Below are 25,287 nucleotides of genomic sequence, written 5' to 3' on the forward strand. Positions count from 1 at the left end.
CTAGAATCTCTATATCCCTCCCCTCAGTGAGGGACCAAGTTAAACCAGGAAAGTACAAAGGTTATTCATTAAGCAGAATTCGTGTTTTGGCTGTCAGTAACTTGAGATGGCAACTGGGTTATGTTTCAAGAACCAATCTGTAAGCAATTCAGTAATATGCAAAAGGGTAGAAAAGGGTTAAGCATTATTCCTGCTATTTAGGTAAGTTAATGAGAAACCAAGACCACCTTAGGAAAAGAGATTTTTTTATTTTCTTTAGAAAGCTATACTGTGTTCTGCAGCTGCCCTTGTGAATCATTTCCACTTGTATCAGGTCTCTTTTCCAGATCAGGTGTGTCTGGTGTTGCTTTAAGCATATCCTGTGGGTAGGAGGAGAAAGCAGACTGCATACACTGGGAAGCACATGGTGATTATCTTGGTGAGACCAAGAATCCTTATGAATCCTGTTCATTCTTCTCTTCATAGGTACCACAACTCCCAGGATTTTCCTGGATCAAACCTTGTATTTCTTCCCCAAGTATTGTGTATATTGGTCTAAGAGATGTGGACCCTGCTGAACAGTAAGTTGATATACTAAGGTTAAGCTTTGGGCCTGTCCTGGCTCCTTATGTACTATTCGATAGGTGATTTCTTACCTTAACATGTTGTAGGTCACTGTAACGATTCCCCGCACACACATGCCTTTGATTAAAAATGCCCTTTAAACTAAGGACTCCTTCCTTTATATCTCACCACAGTTTTATTTTAAAGAATTATGATATCCAGTATTTTTCCATGAGAGACATAGATCGACTTGGTATCCAGAAGGTCATGGAACAGACATTTGATCTGCTGATTGGCAAGTAAGTAACTAGGATGGATGTCTACTTCCAGGTCCACAAGGGAATAGGGCGGACTCCCAGTGGGCAGCACACTTTAACATGTCTTTTGAGGATAGTAGCTTTTCTTTTAAAATACAATCAGAACAAGTACATATTAAAAAATTCAAATAATTCAGAAAGGGAGAATATGAAACATAGGTTGTATTCTTCCTCTGGGGTTGGGAGGAGGGTTTCCTTGAAGTCATTAGCCAGATCTTCTCTCTCTCATGAATTTCTGTTTAGCTCCATTTTTAATGCCTATTTTTTTTTGTGAGGAAGATTGGTCCTGAGCTAACACCTGTGCTAATCTTCCTGGTTTTTTGATGTGGGATGCCCCCACACCATGGCTTGATGAACAGTGTGTAGGTCTGTGTCCAGGATCCAAACCTGTGAATCGTGGCCCACTGAAGCAGAGCACACAAACTTAACCACTACACCACTGGGCTGGCCCCTTTAATGCTTATCTTTTGACATGAGAAGCATTCATAGTTCCAACTGTCCCATTCTTCCCAGCCTCATTAATGCTTCATGTGAAAGGAGTTTTGTTTTAAGCAAATCTTGGTAGTGTAAAAAGATGGCAGATGAATGCTAATCAAATGCTAGTTTTAAGGGCATCTTCCCAGTGCTGAATCTTTATTTCTGGGTGATTGTTACCTAGTACTATGCCATTTCCTAAGCTGTTAAGTTAGTTATTTAGTATATAGGTGTTTGTTGTATATTACTTTCAGCCATTGGACATTTGGGTTGAAATGAGGTTAGAAGAGGGAGGTAAGATCAGATCAGATAATGTAAAATCACAGTTATGTTCAGCTGCTGTTAGATTCTGAGAGAACTTACATTAGATTCTATCAGCGCCCAATGTCATATGGAAGTGAAGAATTCCCTTTATTGATAGTTGTTAAGAGGCCCTGAGGCCCAGGGTACGTCATAAATATAAACTGGAGCTAGTCTGTCTGAGGCATACAGAACAAATGGCAAAATTATGAAGTGTGTAGGAAGCTATTAGGGTAATACTCAGTAACTTCCAGAATAGGAAACCTGGAAACCTGCTGTAGTAACAGAATACCAGGACTAACAGCAACAAAATCAAGGAGTTGCAACTGTAGGAAGGATGAATGTCCAAGCACAACCAACTGACTCTTCTCCTCCTCCTTTCAAGAAGACAAAGGCCAATCCATCTGAGTTTTGATATCGATGCATTTGACCCTACACTGGCTCCAGCCACAGGAACCCCTGTTGTAGGGGGACTGACTTATCGAGAAGGCATATATATTACTGAGGAAATACACAATACAGGTAAGTAGTGATGAACCTGTTAACTACCAAGTAAATAGGCTGAAGCCTCTTGCCTGCCAGGGAATCTTTTCTGTTATTCATGTCATTGCAGACGTTGTTTTTGCTTAAATTTATAGCTAAAGTCATAAGGGCTAGTCATTTAGAGGCATGTTTGGACCTGGCTCATACCAAAATATGCTAAAGTAATGTTGAATAAAAAATTGTCTACTTAAATATTTATTAAGTACAAGAATAAACTGTCAAACTGCTGTAGTTCTTTGTATCTGAATTGTCTGAAGGCAGATTAAGATTAAAAAGCAAGGCCAAGTAGCTATCATTTTTACCCTGACATTAAAAGGTTGGTTTACTGGGAGCTGGGAATGTGGAGTTAAAGGTTCTCTTGAAGGTACTTCAAAGCTGGGTCCTTTCATATAGGATAAGTCTTATCCTAGAGCTTGTTTGATCAGTGCTTTAATAATGGGGACACTGGAAGATGAATGGCTAACAGGAAAATGAGTAAACTGAATGCTAGGTTATTAAGAGTGGCTATGAGGGTTTACTGTCCCAAAACTCAGACTTGTTTCCAAACAGTTTCCACTTCTGTCAGAAAGCTGCTGGTTTTAAGACTAGGTTAAATGACCTTGCACTGCAAAATTTAAACAACTACCACATGATACTTCAATACCATCTCATGAAATTGAGGTCTAAATAGCATAGAGACCCAAAACTTGAAAGGCCCAGGACTACAGGACACCCTTGACTAGCTGGGATAGATAAGGAAATTGAGAAGTGGTTTCCCTGGGTCCAGAGCCTCCTAAAGCATTAGGCACTACAGAAAGGGAAAAATACTTGTCTATCAGATCTGACAGTGGCAAGATAATCTCATTTTCACACCCACAATCTTGGATGTTGTCAGCTGTCCTTGAGTTAGTGGCCAGTGAACCTGGGAGTTCAGTCCTCCATTCTGGTTCCAAATGACACCACTTAGAGCAAGGATTAGTAACTTCCAGCACATAGATGGGGCAGTGGTCATACCTTGTCCCTTCCTCCCCTGCTGCAGTGTTATTCTATTCCACAAGACTGTCATGACACTGTCAACTAGATACATAAAGCCGTTTGCTTAGGGGCCTGCCTGGTGGAGCAGTGGTTAAGTGCGCATGTTCCGCTTCGGTGGCCTGGGGTTCGCAGGTTCAGATCTCGGGTGCAGACATGGCACCACTTGGCAAGCCATGCTGTGGCAAGTGTCCCACCACATATAAAGTAGAGGAAGATGGGCATGGATGTTAGCTCAGGGCTAATCTTCCTCCAAAAAAAAACCAAACAGTTTGCGTAAATGAATTTACAGGGTGGCAATAGTCTGGAAACATGGGTAATATATATTAATAGCTCAAACCCTCTCGATTACTACTGGGCTATGCTAAAGGCCCACAATTAGTTAGTGGAAGTCACACACACAAAGCATCAGAGACACAGATGCATGTGCAGGAATTGGTGGAAATGCCAGAGTACCATGCCTGCTGGTCGCAGTTTTACACAGTGCACTGAACTATGCATTGCTGATAAGGGACAGCACACTGAACTGATGTAATGGCATTGAACATATCATGTACGATAATGTAGTATCAGTAAACCATTAGGTGTATTCACCCATGTTTGCAGGCTTTATGGCCACCCTAAAAATTCTCAGATACTTCATATTCTTGAATACTAGGTTGTTTAGATGATTCTTCAAGAGATATATTAAATTCACCCAGAATAACCAACTAAAAAGTTAAATAACTCAGAGAAGTGGGGCATGTGTATGTGTGTTTAGGGGCCAAGGGAGTGGGTAGAGGGTAGGTCTGGATAGGTTCTTCTGGTCTAATCTTCCCTTTGGTGCAAGTTCTCAAGCCCTCAGAGAAGGTAACTTGAGTCCAAGTTAAACAAAGTATGGCTGCGTCTTCCTTTGACCAAGTGCAAGATACTAGGTCAGTCTGATGAGAGACCTAAAAACTGTGTCAGACGTGGAACCTGCCCTCAAAGCTCAGGCCTGCAGGGGCAAAGAGTAAGTTATGCAGTAATAACCACACTTGAGGGTTCATGGTGCCTTAAGAGACAACAGACATAGCGTCAGTTCAAAAGTGGGAAAAGAGCTCTGGCTAGTGAGAAGTGGGAGACCTCCTCTTCAAACAACTACAGGCAGGCATCTGGAAGGTTCCTAATACTGGAAATGGCACATATTTTCCCAACAAATAGGTTGGAAACTCCTTGCCCCTGCCCCACTCCCAAGCTGTTTCCTTATCCTATCCAGAAAGCCTGACAGTGATGCCTGTTATGTTACTTGAACAGGTGACTGATTTTATTACCTTAAAGGTTTCTTTCAGTCCTACTCTAGTATACCAGTGTTTTAACTTAAATTCATGCCCAAGAGGAGGTGGTATAAGGAATTTTCCTGACAGTGGATAATTTTATAGTAGAAAATGACTTGTTTTTACCTTGACTTGTTCTGTCTAAATGGGATAACCCTCACTGAAAGTAGCAACTAGGGGGTTTTCTGAGGTTTTGTCATACTTTGTTCTTTCAGGGTTGCTGTCAGCACTGGATCTTGTTGAAGTCAATCCTTGGGTGGCTGCTTCAGAGGAAGAGGCCAAGGCTACAGCTGTCCTAGCAGTGGATGTGATTGCTTCAAGTTTTGGTCAGACAAGGGAGGGGGAGGGCACACTGTCTATGACCAACTTCCTACTCACCAGATGAATCACAAAGTGAAGAACTTGTGAGAATTTAGGAAATACTGTGTGCTGACACGTGTGTCACAATGAACATTCCAGAGTTAAGAGGTATTTGAGGGGACAGATATTAAATGGTTGTCTGGGTCAATACTGCCTTAATGAGAACATTTGTGCATTCTCACAATTGTAAAGTTTCCTTCCTCTCTCCACTTCGGTGACCAATAATACTATTGTACATGTATTTGGTTTTCTGCAGTTCACAGGGTATTAATATGTTAGTGTACCATGTAAATTTAAAGTCATAAACAGCATTTATTACCTTGGTAGAGCATACTGGTCCTGTTGCTGTTCCTTCACATTTAAGTGGTTTTCGGTCTTCCCTCCCTCCTCCCACAGTCTGGCCACGCAGTGCATCCTTGAACTGTCAGCTCACAGCAGCAATACGCTTATTCCATGTCTTAACGCCATTCATTCACAGGGTTGAAGTTCTAGTCCACAAAGCCTTCCCTGGATGAAGTTCAATGCTTCCGAAAGAATTTGTAATAAACCAGGCCTCCCAGGATGGCTAGCTCCAGTAAGATGATGATGGAAAGTAGCAGCTTGTTGGTCGTCACTCTACAAAGAGAAGCAAAGTGAGGAGTAGTCAGAAGTCTGGATAACCTTATTTCTTTCCATTAATACTTAGGGGTTTGACCTGGGGCCAAGGCTTGATACTGGGAGGTAGGCTGAATTTCTGTTTGATCACACAGCCACTTAGCAGTAAGTATTTATAAGGTTTTTTTAGCTGGTAAATGACAACTCAGAAGCTTCTTTAGCTGTAACTTAGGGATAACACATCTACCTCACAGAAAGGTTAAAAACTTGGACAGTAGATACCAAAGCATAAAAGTGGTTTCTTGATTCTAAAATGTCTGTCTTCAAATAGTATTTACTTCTTCTCTTTAAAAACAGCTTTTCTAGGAGGAGCTAGTTGGAAAAATAATAAATATACATATGAAAAAGTATACCATTTTTGGAATCAGGTCGAATCATATTTCAAAACAGTAGAAATACACTATCACTAACCATTTAGAGCTGCAGCAATTACATGCTACAGCTGTGAGCATATGCTGGGAGAAGAGTTTGTGGCAGACTCTCCAGTGCAGAAGGCCAGCTCAGGGATGAGGATAAGTAACTAAGCTGGGTAGGGCCTTTCAATCTCTTGTAAACTTCTTGCCCTTCTTACTCTCTCTTCCTCCATCAACCCAAATGGATGTCTCTATAAAGGTAGTATAGCAGCTTCAAAAAAAGGTACTATCTTTTGTTAACAGAATCTAATCTCTGGTTTTCATGTTCAGTCTAAATTGAAGGTTTCCCCCATTCCAAACAAGGAATTCACCACTGTTTAGTAGGAGAATGATTTTCCTAGTTCCATGACTTGGTAATAGTTTTGTTTCATGCACACTACCCACTTACCTCAAATTCAACCTCAGTGGCAATATTTCCTTTCTGCCCCTGCTTTTACTGCTGTCAGCACTCATGTCAACAGATTTGTTTGTTTTGAGGAAGATTAGCCCTGAGCTAACATCTGCTGCCAATTGTCCTCTTTTTTGCTGAGGAAGATTGGCCCTGAGCTCACATCAGTGCCCATCTTCCTCTATTTTTTATGTGGGATGCCTGCCACAGCATGGCTGGATAAACGGTGCATAGGTCCACGCCTGGGATCGGAACTGGTGAAACCCGGGCTGCCGAGGCAGAGCATGCAAACTTAACCGCTATACCACTGGGCCAGCCCAAGAGTTTTTTTTTTTTTAAGTCAACTTTGTACTAATAAGACAGAACTCCCAGATAAAGGGCAGACTACCATGAAGGGCAAGCAGAGCCAAAACCAAGTACTAAGAAGTAGCAGTGAAAAGTTTTCTAATCAAGTTTTTAAAAATATATTTCAAGAAATATGAAGCTCTATTTTTCCCATGTGCTGTCTTCTCTAAGGAATGTAAGCTTGGATTAAAAGTCTTTCCAGTGGATAAACTTTCCACTGCTCCAAGTCAGAGCATATATACTTTCAACAAAGGATTTTTTCCTGGGATATTTAACTACACAAGATAACGTTCTTTATTTTTTCTGCTTTATTAGGACCATCACAAGTTATTGTTCAAAGCTTTGACATTCTTGGTTGAAAAACGTTAAAAGAAATTAATTTTGAGACTTTCTAAAACTTACTTTCTGGACATTGAACGGAGAATCTTTCGACTTTTGCTCAAGTTTTCACTTGTGTTTACCAGCTGAAAAGAGAAAACAGCAGTTACTTCCCCCTTCTTTCAAAAGTATACACTGTAGAATTTGAACATTCCTAAACTGACAGTGGGCATTAAGGAGTATATGTTGAAAAACTCCAAGAAATCAAACCAATTTAAATGATGGCCTCTGAGTATAAGTAGAAGAAACTGGAAAGGACAAGAGGCTTTAGTACGCATCAGGTAAGCTTAGGAATTATTATATCCAAGCTCGCCGTGGGGGACTTCCAGGATCAAGCTAATCTTTCACCTTAGCTACTCAAAACAGAAAGGCTTCAAACATACCTCACCAGTAACTGAAGCAACTCTGAGCAATTTGGGATTTGAATTTCATCAGCCAAACTCCAGGAGAGCCTCTTGAATTAGTGTTTGTTTTTATAGGCTGGTGGATTACCACTTTGGGATCTGGTTATTTTTTTTTCTTTATTCCTTTAAGAGACACTTACATTGAATTGTGAAAGGAATTAATCTTGAGCCTTTTTAAAAAAACTTTCTTGTTCAATTGCCTGTTACTAACCTAGATAGCTGGAGGATATTTCAACAGATGCCATCTGCCATCTGTTCCCATTGCCCAGTTGCCTTGGTAAGTTGATCTCTGAGCACATTCCTTGGCCTTTAAATTCAATCAATCCACCTCATATGTTCAAAAGTCAAAAACTACATTATCTGTAAGCAACTTGCTTTCTCCATAGCTTACCTTGAATTCAGTACTTTATTGTGACTTTTCACTGAGGAGAGAAGGGCATCACTGATTTTCACGTCAAATATTTTCCCATCTAAATCTTGCCCCCAGTTTGGATTTGCCTCATGCGATTAAGAGCACGGCATTCCATTGGCAAGTTGTACTGTTTTTAAAATTTTTATGCAGATGTATGGAAAGGAAGAAATGAGTTGTTTTTCAGAGCCTCTCAGAGTGATAGCAGGTTAGAGGCCCCAATTTAGTGTTCATTTGGCCTAAGTATTTCCATTTTCTTCCCACAATGATCCAGCTTACCTTTGGTAACAGTAAAGAGTTATAGTCCAGGATTGAACCTCTATAAATTGTCAGTGGTACTGCTTTATGACATGGAAAAGAGCCTTGGCTCCAAATGACAGGAAATCTAGGATCTTTTAAAGTAGATGATATTTTCATAAAATTAGCAGACTATTTCACTAGATGTATGAGAAATAAAAATCTGATTGGTAATACACGAATTAATAAAAGAATGGAGTGGCTGCAATCTTAAATAAAAGCAGAAATTGGGTTTCTTTAGTCTTTTTTTTTCCCCTCCAATGACCTCTAAATCTTATGGGTGAAATTACTTCCAAGGGCAATCTCTCAGCCAAGCAAACTAAAATTGAGAAAAGCACAAGAACGTGAAAGGTCACACTCTGAATTCAGAACTGCTATAGCTTCTGTCAGTAGCAAGGCATCAGAGTGGAGTGGGCCCACCCACTTTCCACACTCCTGCCCCTTCCCTGTCCGCCCTGACTTACTCTACTCTTGGTACGTTCCAACTGGTCACGTTGCTCCCCCAGCTCTTCTATGATTTCTGAGCCAATCTGGTCAGTCTCTGTGGCAATCCGATGAGAGCGCTCAATACTCTGGGTGGCCCGGTTCAGGCTATCAGTGCCTTGCAGAAGTAATGCCCTTTGAGACTGCAGCCGATTCTGACAGGAGTGTGGAAGGAAAATGTTAGATGACTTCCATTATAAATTCAGTGCCAGCACATTCCTTATGGCCGTTCTTATGTAAGGGATATAGTGTGCAATCATTTTTATTACTTTTAAGACAACCAAAGTGCTAATGAACTATAAGATCCTTCTCAAGGTCAGACTAAAGCAGAACCTGGAATCCAATATAGGAGCAGAATACCTCCCACTCCACTGCTTGTTACACTTAAGTGAGGCCAAAAAGGAAGGATTAATATTGGAGCATTTTCCCTGTGTACGTGATGAATTTGAACTGGCTCATGCGTTTCTGGACTAGCAACTTCTGAGAGGCAGAGGCCCAGATTTGGGGTGTGGAAGCTACCTGAAAATGCATACAGCCTGTAACTTCGATAGTGCAACAAGCAAACCAACTAAACTCTACAGCCCTAGAAATAGAGTAATTCACTGAAGATTCCCACTTGATTGGTACTGAGGGACTCTGAATGAGCTATTCGTTTTCAGCACATATAGAAATCATTTACAAGTCTGAGACACTACCACATGCTGGAAAAAACTTAAGTGGCTACATCTTGGTACACCCAAAAGGAATTTCACCTCTGGCCAACCAGAAAAACTCTGAAGTTGCCAAACTGGAGATTTGCTCTCAGGGCAAGTACTCTGCCCCGATTTTCTAAATCCCCACCAGTTTTTTACTCCACCTATAATCCTAAACACACAAGGCATGAGGACAGAAGTAGCCTTTGTCAGGCCAGAATTAACCACCACTGAAAGAAATGGGTGCAGCTCTAAGTTTTTAGCTATTCAAAGCATGCATCTGTGCACGCGCACACAAAGGGGCCGGCTCACAGGGCCTATCCCAGCACCAGACACCACCATCAAGAAGCCAAGGTGGGTTCCCAGATCAGAAGTAACAAGTCTTTTCACTTCACATTTGGCATATAGACCAGTGGATGAGGAAACCACTGAATGAGGCTGAAATAAACTCCAGTTTATTTTAGTTTTAGTTTAGCTTGAAAGAAGCAGAAATAAGGCTTTTTTAAATAAAAGATAAGGATTGTCATCTGATCAGCCTGAAGAAAGAACAGGAAAAGACAGATCACATAAATCAACCTCAGATTTGCAACAATTTTACTGTGATATACATACCACATGTATATCTAAATTGTTTTTATTTCTGAAATGAATAATTTTAAAGCAAAATTGTTTGGACTTATCTCTCCCTTTTGTTTTCGGGTTTTTTTTCATTAACAACTGACCAAAGTCACTATTACACCTCTGATCTCACTTTAACAAGCTCCACCTACCTGCCTTTTCCAGTCTCACTTCACAAAGTGAATTATCAAAATTTTACATCATTCTCAAATGCTCCAGTTTTGACATCAGCAATGTCAGGCCAGTATCATCTCAATGTCTCAAACTATAATCAGGATGCATCATGAAATAGGATTTATTAGTTTAAAATTGTACTATTAGCCTTTCTGCATATGTGCAGTCTGCACCTGTGGGCCCCCTTCCCTTTCCCACGCTATTTGCCAGGCCATTTCTACTTTGTATTGTGGAATATAATAATGCAACACATTAAATTTAATCTCTGAAGTTTTTATTCCTTTATCTAGCTTCTCTAGATAGTTTCAAAATACAGCTTTTTCATTTTAGTAGAATTTTATAAATCAGACTACTGGATGCTAGAGAAGCAAGTCTGGTTCACTTCCCATTAAACAGAATAAGGTGTTAGCCTCTTCTTGAGATGCATCTTGCCTTCTCTGCTGTATCTGGGCAGTTGGGCCATCTTTATATAAATGTAAAGGAAAGCTTGGGTTAATTTTATAACAGTACTCTGATAAACTAAAAATGTAACAAGTTTTTGGGCATACATGGGAAAGAAACTGGATCAACAGGTCAGAATAGAGAGTCCAGATATAATAAGACTAGGTAACACTTGTATACCTCCACTACATACTAAGCACTGTGTTATATATCAAGGGTACAAAGAAATCTAAATAAGCATATGGTTTGGAAAGATCTGCATTAAATATAGTAGAGGTGGGTACCCAAGGGGAGAAGGGGAACTGGATACAGGAAAGAGGATAAGGTGGGAGAAACAAGAGTCTAGTATGCACTGATAACATCAACTGTACTCCACAATATAGTTAAATCTTGTACCATAGGCTCTTAAGGGGAAAAAAAGCAGCTGACGCTTACCATGTGCTCATTCTCTACAGCATATGTGCCATATTTCATGTCTCCTCGGCCCCCAGGTGTAGCTGTCAAAGGTGTGCTTCTCACTTCCCGGTGGAGTTTGGCAAGGTCCTTCCGGTAGGTTCGAAGCTTAGACATCATAGGGTTACGGAAAGATAGGGGCGCATAACGTAGTTCCTCTTCCATCTCTGCCAGCTAGGAAGGCAGAAAGTAGTGAGTGGATGGCTTGGTTCTTTTCTCTCTGATCTGGGCACATGCCTGGTTTGGAATACTCAAACCACAGACAACCCCAAATAAGTACATAACCATATGCTCCATGAGGGCAGGGACCACACGTGACATGTTCACCTTATTATGCTGAGTGCCTGGCACAGTGCCTAGCAAGCATAGAACAGGCATTCAAAAAGTATATGACGGGGGCCAGCCTGGTGGCGCAGTGGTTAAGTGTGCACGTTCCACTTTGGCGGCCCGGGGTTTGCCAGTTCAGATCCCAGGTGCGGACATGGCACTGCTTGACAAGCCATGCTGTGGTAGGCATCCCACATATAATGTAGAGGAAGATGGGCATGGATGTTAGCTCAGGGCCAGTCTTCCTCAGCAAAAAGAGGAGGTTTGGCAGCAGATGTTAGCTCAGAGCTAATCTTCCTCAACAAAAAAGTCTATGATGAATGACGGAAAAAACTAACAAGCACCTTATAGCTCAGTAAATATTTTTACACACATTCCCTCATTTAATCCTCACAACAAATCAATAAGATAGGAAAAACTACTTCTACTTCATATATAGGACTTGAAGAAACTTGCTCAAAAATTACACAATAAGAGCTGTCAGGATTCAAAATCTTCAAGTTGTTTTTTCAGTATACCAAGTTCTTTACCGTTACGGTTCAAGTGCTATCATGAAGCACTCCGAGGTTCTACAGTACTACAAGCGATAGGGGTTTGGCATCAAGGTTCTTCCCTTCCTTCTCCTCTTTCTGAAAATCAATTGTTTGTCTCCATGTCTGAGATAACCAGGGGTGCAAACCAGATTTCCATTTTTCTGGGATAAGTAAAATGTAACACCTAGACATGTTCACAAGAGGCCATAAATTATTTTCATCAGCCTGGGGTGGCCAAGAGTAGACGTGGTTAATTTTGCTAAATTCAGAGAAAGTATGTAAGCACCAAACAAAGAAACTAGTATTAGCTAAAAGATTTTTTTAAATGCCACTAAGATGTTAACTGAAAAGGAATACTGGCTCCCTAACAGATATCATGGATATGCTCAGCTGTACAGAGGTATTAGGAAAAGCTTCTAGTACTCCTATTATGGAGATAGCTTCCACAGTCTGGTGGCCTGATCCTCCTTAAAACATATATAGAACAGAGAAAAGGATGCAGATAAGCTTAACTTCTCAGAACTTCATTCAGATAGGGAAGTTGTTCTTCAATAAGCAAGAAGCAAGTTCCCTGGCTTAAAAGGAATTTTTCATCTCGGTCTACTCTGTGGTAGCAAAAACCAGGAGCAACTATTTCTGCAGGGTACTGCCAGGGACCCGGATGTTAGCCCCAATCTCCTGAAAGGGTTTGCTGAAGGTATAGCATAATGATATGGAAACAGAAAAATTGTTTTCTTTATTTAAAGAAAAGCCACAAATTAAGAGAGAAGCAATTGTTAAACTGCTCAGCAACCTGGACCAGCTTCCGACAAACTCTGGGTCCTGATTGGATCTCATCCTGTTCATGCATGCTTTGCCCAAGGTAACAAATCCAGCCATTATGCTGTCTTTTAAAACAGAAGGAAATGTGGCTAGAACCACCTCTGAGCTACATTTTCTGTGACAGTAAGTTTAACAAAGAAGAATAACTGATTTTTTTTTAAAAGATTTTATTTTTCCTTTTTTCTCCCCAAAGCCCCCTGATACACAGTTGTGTATTTTTAGTTGTGGGTCCTTCTAGTTGTGGCATGTGGGATGCCGCCTCAGCATGGCCTGACGAGCGGTGCCACATCTGCACCCAGGATCCAAATCGGCAAAACCCTGGGCCACCGAAGCGGAGCGCGAGAACCCAACCACTCGGCCACGGGGCCGGCCCCAGAATAACTGATATTAATGGCCAGTTTTTAAAAGACCACTCAGGTCCTTACATGAGGAATGTACTATCAAAGACTCATTTCAGGAGAGTCTTCAAGCTTTACCCCTTTATGTTTGTCAACCCCCCTAAACATGCATCCCCATCAACTGGCCTCATTTAGTAAGAAATAATCAAAATCAGAATCAATAGATGAACAGTTAATCTGTGATCTGGTCATAAGCATTACTTCTGGAAAAGACCAACACCAGGTAGAAGAAAACAAAGACTTGCTCCCTGTTCTCACCGTTTCATTTGCTTCCTGTTGCTTTTCATCAAAATCTCTGATCAACTTCTTCTTCTCTTCTGGAAAAGACAGACAAGTTTCAAATGCTCAGCCCTGCTTCCATACATTTGTAGAGGCCATTCCCTCTGCTTAGAATAAACTCCCCATTCCTCCCCTGGTGGAGGGAGTAGTACTTAATCACCCTTAAAAGGCATTTAAAAATGTATGGGAACTTGTTACCAAAATGACGAGAGGGAGGGTTTTACTATTGGCATTTAGTGCCCAGGGAACAAAAATATCCATGCGTGGGACAGTCCTGCATAATAATTATCTGGCCCCAAAGGCCAATAGCATCCTTACTAAGAAACACTACAGCTCTAAGTTAATCATTGTCAATCCTTTTTCCCCCCATCCTAAACAGAGGGATCAAGCACACTCATCAATAACAATGTATAACAATCCTGGTTCTTGAAATTCCGTGCCCACTTTCACCCCCCTCTGTGAATCACTTCTCTATATTTTACCCTTATCCACTGCTTTTCTGTAAAACAAATTCAAAACCCACCTACTCTGCTTGCTGGGGAGGCTGCATGGTATGGCACATGTTTCTCAGTCATACCCACTGGCAGTGGTGGGAAATGATGTAAATACCACTGACTCACAGTGAGAAAGTCATCCCCCTATGACTTCTTTTAATCCTTCACATCAGGCCATTTTGGTGCTAGTATGTCTTTAATACCTAAAAATTACCAATCTACCCTTTTAACAAAAATAGAACAGGCTTCAGCTTCAAAACAGGTTTCAGTTTCAAAACAATAACATCTAACTAAAACAGCATTGTTTTGCTGTCACTGTACTTTTTCTGATCATTTAGATGGGTTCCACAGATTTTCCATTTAAAGTAGTGATATAAAATTTCCTTTTTAAAATAACTGTATGAAATAAATGTATCTTACATGAAATAAGTTGATACAAAGAAAACGATTAAGTAATAGTAAAAATGGTACTGGGACACGCAAAGATGAAGGGAGTAGTGGCATGCTGTCACCTAGTAAACATTTGCACAGGGAGAGCTGCTGCTGAGTAAAGGGGGTTAGGTTCTGGTCCTAACTCTGGGCTTGGAGCCCTCAACCAGAACCTCAATGTGTAAGCTTGGAAAATTCTCTTCATCTCTTTTGGTTCTGATCTCCCTCCTTGGCTATAAAATAAAGAGGTAGGTCATCCCTTCATATCTAACAAGCAAAAATTAGCCCTATTTATGAGGAGCTTGATTTTTTTAAATGTATACATCCAAATGAAAGTTCTCTTTGGAAATCTACACATAAACTACTTGTTACCACAAAGTTACCATTGCTTACAATGTTTTTTGAACTCTTCTTTTGGAACTACCTTCACAATTTGGATAACGTCTTTTTTAAAATTATAGTAAAAAATATATATATAACATAAAATTTACCATTTTGACCATTTTTAAATATATGGTTAAGTGGCATTAAGCACAGTGACAATGCTGTGCAACCATCACCACTATCCATCTCCAGAACCTTTCCATCATCTCAAACTGAAACTCCGTACCCAGTAAACACTAACTCTACATTTGCCCTCCCCCCAGACTCTGGTAACTACCATTCTACTTTCTGTGTCTATGAATTTGACTATTCCAGGTACCTCATATAAGAGGAATCATACAATATTTGTCCTTTCACATCTGGCTATTTCACTTAGCACAGTAGTCTTCAAGATTCACCCATGCTGTAGCATGTATCAGGACATGGTCTTTAAAGCTATGCATTTCTCATTCAACGTGACTCCTAAATACAAGCCAGCACTTCCATTAACTGAAGGAAGAGCAATCTTTTCCAATGCCAAAGAAAATAGCGGAGTTGGGCTGATGGAGGGATGGTATGTGGGTACTCAAAATGCTGTCCTAAGATTTTCCTGGATAATTTTATTTACCTTGATTTTCTTCAGCCTTGACTTTCTAACCCAATGCCATATAAGATGTAATACCACTGTCATGCTTTATTTGGATTTACATTTTGTTAATCACAACAGCATCCAGCATGTCAGTTGCCTGCTACTTTTTAAGTAATCAAATCGTTTTGGATGTGTACGTTCTATATTCTCAACTTGAGATCAAGCTCCTCTAGAATAGAGAGATTTACTGTTTCTTTTACAAGTCCCATTGCTTCTAGAACATTAAACCTGGTAGGGTGGCCCCTTAGATGTTGCTACCGCCTGCAAGGGCAAATGACAACGCACCCTTTACTATGCCTCATTCATTGTCATGTGACATTCTCTTAACGTACACAAGGCACTCCACGTGAACTACTTCTCAGACCACACCACTCACAAAACCCAGGGTTTGTTGTGTTTTTTTTGTTTTTGTTTTTTTTTAGTGAGGAAGATGGTCCCTGAGCTAGCACCTGTGCCGGTCTTCCTCTATTTTGTATGTGGGACACCACCACAGCATGGCTTGATGAACAGCGTGTAGGTCCGCACCTGGGATCCGAACCTGCAAACCCTGGGCTGCCGAAGCAGAGCGCATGAACTTAACCACTATGCCACCGGGCTGGCCCCTGTTGTTGTTGTTGTTGTTTTAAATGGAACAAAGTTCAGCCATGGCAAATGATATACATCTTGATCATCCATGATGTAACTGAAATAAAGCACCACAGCAGCTGTTATGATCCCTGGGTAGGCTGTGTTTTCAGCCACAAGCAGTGAAATAATATTTGCAATCAAGAATGGCTACTTCCATGGAGAGGTATCACGTTATTTTGTAATAAGCTGTCACAGAAGTGCTGAGTGTCATCACTCCTCTGAATAGACACATCTCCAAACTCAAGCACACTCACTTCTGACAGTATGAAGTATTCTAAGAAGAAGGGCATTCCCTTCCTAGCTTGGATTTTTCTGCAACTCTGTTAGTCATGAAGTCTCCTCCTTTATTCTTCCTTTTTAAAGAATATGAAAGTCTGCATTCTTAAGAGGCAAATTCTAGAATGATTCAAAGAAAGTGCCTATATAAATAAAAGTAGGGGGGAAAAGAGCAGCCCACAGAATCTTGAGCCTTTCACTAACTTCCCTGCATGATTCTGTTCTTCTTGGTCTTTTTGGAGTTGGGATACTCTACCTTCTACCTGGTTTAATAAGACATACATTCTTCTAGGAGTGCTCTACAGTTTATATACTTTTAAAATAAATATGCTCCCTTTGAAAGCAATTTGAAGAACTTCACCACATTATAAGACTCTTTATGGAATCCTAAGATTAAAAGTGGAGGAGGACAGCCTGGTGGCATAGTGGTTAAGTTTGCGTGCACTGCTTTGGTGGCCCAGGGTTCATGGGTTTGGATCCTGGGTGCAGACCTACATACCACTTATCAAGCCATGTTGTGGCAGCATCCCACATGTGAAATAGAGGCTGATGGGCACAGATGTTAGCTCAGGGACAGTCTTCCTCAAACAAAAAGAGGAAGATTGGCAACAGATGTTAACTCAGAGCTAATCTTCCTCACCAAAAAAGACAAAAAAAAAAACCCCAAAAAACACAAAGCCTTTGAAATCATCCCTTCTGATGATGAAGCCAGGGAGGCAGATATTTAAAGGTTCAAAAAAGGCTGAACCCTACCGAATTGAGAGGTATCAGTAGCTGCTTCTTTATGCTTTAGTCTCAGAATTGTGAAACCAATCAATGTTGGAGCTCAGACGGACCTTAGAGATCATTTAGTTTAACCTCATCTTACAGTTGAGGAAACTAGAGCCTGGAGAAACTGCCTTGCCTAAGGTCACAGGAGGAGTAAATGGGTGGCAACACCAGTTCTCGAATACAAGTCTACTGACTCCCAACCCAATGCTTCTGGACATTATAGCATTGAGGGGCATTTTTGTGCTCCCAGGGTACAGCCTTCAGCAACAGGTAAAATCTGTTCAGACCTCTTAGTTTTTTAGGGAGTTAGAATTACCACTACAATCAACTACAAAACAGGAGGACTGCATACTGGGTAGAATGGGCACCAGAAATAAGAGCGAGCGACTCCAAACAACACTGTCACCCACCCAACACGCCTTGCCAAACGAGTCACATGTGAGTGACTCACTCTGAGACTGACTCTGTTTGTAACCTGGGTGGATGATAGCATCATGTCCTAAACATGGAATAAAATGGAAGCAGCCAGCTCTGAAAGAGCTAGAGGAAGGCTACCTTAATGTTCAAGCAAGGTGGTAGCCTGTCTTCCTTACAGGCAGTTTGAATTACCAGCCCAACAATGACTAACCTTGGCCCATTAGAGCTATGGAAATAACTTTGGTTTCACTAGGATCTTTTTTTTTTTTTTGAGGAAGATTAGCCCTGAGCGAACTACTGCCGATCCTCCTCTTTTTGCTGAGGAAGACTGGCCCTGAGCTAACATCCATGCCCATCTTCCTCTACTTTACATGTGGGACGCCTACCACAGCATGGTGTGCCAAGTGGTGCCATGTCCGCACCCGGGATCCAAACTGGCGAACCTCCAGGCTGCCGAGAAGCAGAATGTGCAAACTTAACCGCTGCGCCACAGGGCCGGCCCTAGGATCTTTAAACTATGTGGTTAATTTGCTTTTGGCGCCCCACTGTGGCATTTCTAGGACCTACATCCTCTATTTGTACACCACAATAGTTTACCTGATCTTACACCATACCGGAGGTAAAAACATCAGATCCCTCTAAGCCTGTCTCCTGTAAATAGGAAATATAACAGTACCGTAAGGTCGTCTGAAAGGGTTAAAAGAGATAATACATATAACAAGCTCTTAGCAAATGTCATGCATATTAAGGGTTCAATAAACAGTAACTACAATATATGACAAGCCCATAGCTAACATCATACTCAATGATGAAAAGCTGAAAGCTTTTCCTCTAAGATCAGGAACAAGAAGGATGCCCACACTCACCACTTTTGGAAGTCCTCGCCAGAGCAATTAGGCAAGAAAAAGAAATGCAAGGCATCCAAATTGGACAGGAGGAAGTAAAACTGTCACTCTTTGCAGATGACATATTACATACAGAAAACTCTAAAGACTCCACAAAAAAACTGTTGGAACTAATAAACAACCTCAGTAAAGCTGCAGGATACAAAATATATAAAAATCTGTTGTGTTTCCATACACTAATGATAAACTATCAGAAAGAGAGATTAACAATGCCATTTACAATTGCATCAAAAAGAATACAATACCTAGGAATAAATTTAACCAAGGAGGTGAAAGACCCTGTACACTGAAAACTATGAGACACTGATGAAAGAAAGTAAAGAAGATACAAACAAGTGGAAAGATATCCCATGCTCATGGACTGGAAAAAAATCAGTATTGTTAAAAATATCCATACTACCCAAGCAATCTACAGATTCAATGCAATCCCTATCAAAATTCCAATGGCATTTTTCACAGAAATAGAACAAACCGCAAAAATTTGTAAGGGACCACAGAAGATCCCAATTAGACAAAGCAATCTTGAGAAAGAACATAGCTAGAGGCATCACGTTTCTTGATTTCAAACTATATTACAAAGCTACAGTAATCAAAACAGTATCGTACTGGCATAAAAACAGACAGAAAGATCAATGGAACAGAATAGAGGCCAGAAATTAAGCCACACATGTATGGTCAATTAATTTACAACAAAGGAGCCAAGAATATACACTGGGGAAATGTATTAGGAAAATCCAGTCTTTCCCCCTCCTAGATCTTTCTCTCCTATATAGGGAAAACCCAGTCCTTCCTCCTGTGTGTCTTTCCTGCGTGTCTCGTTTACTACTCACACAGAACACTTCACTTCTGGTTACCAAATGTGCGTGGGGTTTTTCTCACACCAAGCAATTCTCTGTGACACCAGCTGGCTGTCCTACAATTCAAATCAATTCTGACAGTACCTGGAGATAGCATTCGATTCCACAGGCGAAGGGCTCAGTCTCACAAGACTGACCCCCCCACCCCCCTCTTCAGATGCCAAGTGCAAGTAGCAGGTCCCCAGGTTACCCACAACTTCTGTCCAGTTTGGCTACAAATTGGAGGTTCCCATGACCCCTTCCTCAAGTTTGATTAACATGCTAGAGCAGCTAACAGAATTCAAGAAAACACTTACTTATTAGGTTTACCAGTTTATTAAAGGATATAAAGGACACAGATGAAGAGATACATAGGGCAAGGTCTGGAAGGGTCCTGAGCGCAGGAACTTCTGTCCCCGTGGAGTTGCGGTGCATCATCCTCCCAATGAGGATATGTTCACCCACCTGGAAGCTCTCTAAATCCTATACTATTGGGATTTTATGGAGGCTTCCTCAATAGGCATGATCAATTATTAACTCCATTTCCAGCTCCTCTCCCCTTGCTAGAGAAGTAGGGAGCAAGGCTGAAAAGCCAAGCTTCTAATCAGAGCTTGGTATTTCTGGTGACCAGCCCCCATCCAGAAGCCACCCATGAGCCCAGCCAGAGTCACCTCATTAGAAAAAAAGATGTTCCTAGTGCTCCTATCACTTAGGAAATGATAAGCGTTTTAGGAGCACTGTGCCAGGAACCAGGGGCAGAGACCAACAGATATATTTTCTATTATCTCACAGGAAAGGATTCTCTCACAGGAATGGACAATAAATGGTGTTGGGAAAACCGGACGGCCACATGAATGAAACTGGACCACTATCTTACACCATGCACAAAAATTAACTTGAAGTGGATTAAAGACTTGAACATAAGACCTGAAACCATAAAATTCCTAGAAGAAAACACATGGGGATAAGCTCCCTGACCGATCTGAGTGAGGATTTTTTGAAGTGGACACCAAAAATAAAGGCAACAAAAGCAAAAATAAACAAGTGGGACCACACCAAACTAACAACCTTCTGCATAGCAAAGGAAACAACAAAATGAAAGGCAACTTACCAAAAGGGAGAAATACAAGCAAATCATATATCTGATAAGGGGTTAATATCCAAAATACATAAAGAACTCATACAACTCAACAGCAAACAAACAATATGATTAAAAAATGGGCCAAGGATCTGAATAGACATTTTTCCAAAGACATCCAGAAGTCTCACAGGTAATGAAAAGATGCTCAACATCACTAATCATCAGCAAAATGCAAATAAAAACCAACTGAGATATCACCTCACACCTCTCAGAAGGGCTATTATCAAAAGACAAGAAATAAGTGTTGGCGAGGACACGGAGAAAATATAGAGCTTATGTTCTAGCTCAGGGGCTTTCAAACTCGACATGCATCAGATCTCCTGGACAGCTGTAAAACAGACTATTAAAACAGTTAATGATTTAGTAAGTCTTGGGTGGGGCCCAAGAACAGGCATTTCTAACGAGTTCCCAGATGATGCTGATGCTGCTGGTTCAGGGACCACAGTTTGAAAACCACTCTTCTAGTGAAAGGAAGACACATAATAGACTGTAACATCATAAATACGGAAAGTGTCGAACATGTTAGAAGATAAGTGCTCTAGGAAAAAGGGAAAGTAGAGCAAGATAAGAGTAGTTGTATACAGAGCTGGTATTATGTTTTATTTAAATAAAATAGCCAATTTCCCCTATAATAGTAATAACGGCTAATTACCCTTACTATTGTCAGGCAGTATTCTAAGGGCTTTACATATATTAGCTCAGTGAATCCTCACAAAACTCCTATCAAATACTTTAATTTATCCCCATTTTGCATGGGAAACAGTTAGGTTAAAATAAGTTGTCCAAGGTCACACTGCTACTAAGACGTGGATCTAAGATTTGAACCCAGGGATTCTGGCTCTAGAATCCTTGCTGTTAAATATTATATTATACTGCCTCTCAATTCACATGATATCATCTTCATAAATGTCATTTTTAATGGCAGGAGAAGAAATATCTTGTCAGGCTAGAACTGACAGACATTATGCTCTCTATTCTATAAGCACCCTTGATGTTCTCATCCACAACCCAAACAAGCCTGATTCTACTACTGTATTTCTTATTTAAGTTCACATTCACTCAACTGACCAAGTGAGAAAACGCAGACACCTCGAATCTGTCTCCCTATTCACCCTATTCATGTCCAATCAGTCTGGTTAATTTCTGCCTCAGACTCACCTCTTGGATTTAGGACTCTCTAGATTCCCATGTTACCCCGACAACTGCCACAAAGGCTCCTAACCTCCTAAATGGTCCCCTGTATTCAGACTCTTGTGCTTCTCCTTCATCCTCTACTCAGCCACCAGCATTCTCCTTCTAAAATAAAACCTGACCATTTTAGTCAGCTGCTTGAAATCCTTTACTGATTCTCTATATCAAGTCCAAATGTCTTAATGTGACACTTCGGTGCCTTCATGACCTGGCTGTGTCTTACTTTCCTCATCTACTGCTGCTCTCCCCCACACAGCTTAAGTTCCAGTCACAGCTGTGAACATTCGATTTCTATTCCTTTGTTGCCTCTTTCCACTTCCCCTCTGTCTGGCCAATTCCCATTCAACCCCTTACACTCAGTTCGAAGTTCTCCTTTCTATGAAGCTTCCCCCTTTGCTCCCCCACGCTCAAGTTAGCCTTTTTTTTCACAGTCTCAAAACTATTTTAGGACTCATCACACACTTTGTTGTAAATTTGTCCCCATTTAAGGCAAGAACTCTTGGAACTCCTCACAGCCCAGGTTAGTGACTGACACATAACCATTCCCAATAAATGCTTATTGAAAAATGACTGAGTTCAATTACAGCCCCTAACCTAAACGCAAGGGCTGTGTTACACACATTATTCAGTGCCTAATAATTCACGATGGAAATTAAAGCTCTGAAAAGCTTATGGAGTAGTCTCAGAACTAGAAAAAAAGGATTCAGAGACGAGGCCCAGTGTGTTTGCTTAAATTCAATTTATTCAACAAATATTTACTGAGTAGTATGAATAAGGAGACTGAAAGTTGTTGAAATTCTTATCATAACCTGGGGATATGTGTACAGTATATTCACTTACCCATTAAACAACTAGTAGTCTGTTACCAGCAACTTGTGTTAGAGTATTTTGTGCTTGGGTAGAAATTTTCACCTTTTTGACTGTCCTCTTCGTAGGAATGAGAAGGTTAGGTAGATGAAGATAGTGAATTTAACTAATTCAGTTATCTATTTTTCAAAACAGAATGCTCTTTTGCACTATTTAGCCTTACAGAAATGGACACTGCAAAATTTAATTCAGCACCACGCTGAAAAACTGTCTATTTTTCAACCTTCTAAATCTGATCCCATCACTCTCCTGCTCAATACCTTTTAACTGCATCCTGTGGCATTTAGAAAAAGATGCAAATCTTTCACCACAGTCTACAAGGCCCCATGTGACATGGCCCTGCCTACCTCTTTCCAACCTCATCTATTACCACCATCTGCTCATTCCACTCCAAATACACTGGCCTTCTTGCTCTTCTAGAACATACTAAGCTCCTTTCTGCTTAAGGACCCTTGCAGTGCTCTTCTGTCCTCCTGACACTCACTTCTCCCAGAGTTTTGCATGGTTTATTCCCTTCATTCAAGTCTCTACCCAAATGCCACCTCCTCAAAGAGGCCTTTCACAGCCACCCTATTTAAAATTTGAGCCTCCCTCCCACCCCGCAACTCTCTATCCCTTTGCCCTGCTTTATCTTCTTGTATTGCCCTTAACACCGTCTCTTAATATTTACATATTATTATCGACTCACTAGAACGGGGATTTTTCTTTTTCATTGTAATTTGCAATATTATCAGCATCTACAACAGTGTCTGGCACACAGCACCCTCTTCCAATAAATATATGTTAAACAAACGTATGAATTTCATTCTCAGCAGTCACTGAATTCATATGACCTTGGGTAACTCACAGAGCAAACACTCAAGCTCTGACCCCTAAGTGAAAACGATAAAACAAAGTCTTATCTGCCTTGCCGTCAAGATCTATTTGTTCTGAGGCAAAGAACCACAGCAGGTCTTCCTATGAATTTCACTGCAAAACTCTAGCCCCTCCAAGCAAAGCTTGCAGCAACCTGAATTTTGAAATCAAGGGGCAGGAAATAGTCTAAGCAGAAAGTTCATAAGAGGACCAGACCTAAATACTACAATCCTGATTTTAAAGACGAGCCCTCCAAAAATGATATCTACCAACCCCAAAACTTATGACTCTTCTGGGTTCTTAACTCTTTTGGTGCCACAAATCCTTTGCCAGTCCGGTGAAAACTATGGACCTCTCTTGAGAATAATGCTTTTAAACCCATAAAACTAAATACAGAGAGCTACAAAAAAAACCAATTCTACTAAAATAGAGGACCGCAGATGTAAGGTCTCCTATGCTCTTTTTGCCACAGTGAAAACGAGACGAGAAAATTTTGAAAGCTATAGGAAGATCAAAAGGGAGAGTCCCAAGGAGACGACACCATCCCAGAGCACCCTAAGTGGCAGCAGGGAGTCCTGGACGCCAGGACCCAGCCAACCCTAGGGGGCGTGTCTGAGGATGAAGAGCGGAGAGAAGAGGGCCCGGGTCTGGGACTCTTCCTACCAGAGTGCGCGAGGCCGAGTTCCCCAAGGCTGGGCCCGCCCCCGCATCACCTGTCCCTGCAGTCCCCAGGAGCCGCTCCGGCACCCCTCGCAGGTCTTCATGGAGGCCGCGGAAGATCTCGTGCAGTTTTTCGAAATGTTCCGAGGAGGTGGCGGAGGTGGCCATGGCCCAGGCCACACTCGAGCAGCGGCCGCCGAGACTCTGGGCACCGGGCCCGCACCTACCCCGCGGTCAGCCGCCCAGCCCCGCAGGCATCACGGCGATCGCCGCCACCGCCGCCCTGGACGAGGCGCTTCCGGGGCCGCGGCGGGGTCCTCCCGAGCCGGAACGCCCACTCCCTGCAGTCCGTCACGGAGGGAGCGCCGGGCGCGAAGGCCTGACGGAAAGTCAGGCATGCTGCGCTGCCCAGGCGACTCCTGAAGGAGCAGCAGCGCGCGGGGGCGAGCGACAGTCTCAGGGCACTGGAAATACCCAGTCCGGGGTTGGGGAGAGCGCCACAGTGGAAAGCACTGTGGGGACCCGCGGGACGGGCAGCGTGGCCGCCTCTCTCCAGGGCCCCGCGTGCGGACGAGGGGTGGGCACTGCAGAGCATGCCGGGGGCTGTAGTTCGGCGCAGAAGAAGCTCCAACTTGGAGGTCACGCATTCCTGGGGGCGGTGGTGCTGCCTGCGCCGCGGCTGTCCTGGGTGACGCTGACAGAAAGTGGTTTGGTATCAGTGCGCTCCTGGATGTTATCTTCATCGTCGTCGCATTGTTTCGCCGCCCTGACTTCGTCAGTTCACGTTGTGACTGTCAGCTTTCAGCCCTGGAAAGATAGCTGGGCCAGGTTCCAGCCTGCCCTGGAGCAGTGAAGCACTTTTACTGGGGAGTTCAAGTGACCAGGATCACGTGCTTTCAGAAGTGGTCCCTGGGCAGTGTGACGTCCCAAATGCGCGCTCGCTCTCTAGCGGCCGGGCTCGCCTAGTGCCTTCGTTCACTCAGCAGGTGTTTGCTAATGTGCAGAGTAGTTACTGTGCAGGGATCTGGGCATATGTGGTTAAGTAAAAGATGCACTGTGCACCCAGGTCATTTATAATGTGGTGAGAAAGGCGGACCCGGCTTCATCAGGTCTCTTTCCCACAAGTTGTAAAGTGTGGACAATTAGAAAGTCCTTACCTGCGCTCCATGAGTTTTCATGGTTGCGTGGCAGGAAATTCCTATTTTTACTGATTTCATGGTTTGCCCATGGAACCGGTTTAGAAATGTTTGCTTGGCAGGCAGCCTAAAACTTAACACTGCCCACATATATTAAAAGATATATGACTGCTCAGGGAGAAATGATTTGGTGATTCGTATCTCCTGGACCCTTATTTTTATTAGACTGAGTTCACTGACTATTGATTCAACAAACTTTTGTTGAGCTTCTAATATTCACTGAGCATAGAGAGATGGCAAAGTCTGAGGTTGTTAATGG

General features: G+C 41.9%; 2 protein-coding genes across 3 annotated transcripts in view; one reads left to right on the forward strand and one right to left on the reverse strand.

The window, feature by feature from the left end:
• The window catches only part of ARG2 (arginase 2), a 34,488-nt gene extending 26,125 nt beyond the window's left edge, over nucleotides 1-8,363 (forward strand). Inside the window, exons 5-8 of the mRNA XM_014862421.3 lie at nucleotides 466-560; nucleotides 738-842; nucleotides 2,020-2,156; nucleotides 4,699-8,363. Of these exons, the coding sequence (XP_014717907.2) occupies nucleotides 466-560; nucleotides 738-842; nucleotides 2,020-2,156; nucleotides 4,699-4,868 (507 nt within the window). The 3' untranslated portion in view covers nucleotides 4,869-8,363. The remainder of the gene's footprint in view (nucleotides 1-465; nucleotides 561-737; nucleotides 843-2,019; nucleotides 2,157-4,698) is intronic.
• On the reverse strand, nucleotides 229-24,736 carry VTI1B (vesicle transport through interaction with t-SNAREs 1B). Of its 2 annotated transcripts, XR_006530173.2 has the most exons (7): nucleotides 23,886-24,736; nucleotides 13,331-13,389; nucleotides 10,975-11,166; nucleotides 8,596-8,769; nucleotides 7,046-7,107; nucleotides 5,163-5,458; nucleotides 229-359 (listed from the first exon to the last, which is right to left on the reverse strand). XR_006530173.2 is itself a non-coding variant. In XM_014862425.3 (6 exons), the coding sequence occupies exons 1-6, from the start codon at nucleotides 23,998-24,000 to the stop codon at nucleotides 5,362-5,364; spliced, it is 699 nt and encodes a 232-aa protein (XP_014717911.1). In that variant the 5' UTR covers nucleotides 24,001-24,736; the 3' UTR covers nucleotides 5,132-5,361. The 2 variants fall into 2 exon arrangements, 1 of the variants encoding a protein (XP_014717911.1); XM_014862425.3 differs by lacking the exon at nucleotides 229-359 and having other exon boundaries at nucleotides 5,132-5,458.
• Between the last annotated feature and the right edge of the window lie 551 nt (nucleotides 24,737-25,287).

Source organism: Equus asinus, chromosome 7 (genome assembly GCF_041296235.1).
Source record: "Equus asinus isolate D_3611 breed Donkey chromosome 7, EquAss-T2T_v2, whole genome shotgun sequence".
NCBI lineage: Eukaryota > Metazoa > Chordata > Mammalia > Perissodactyla > Equidae > Equus > Equus asinus.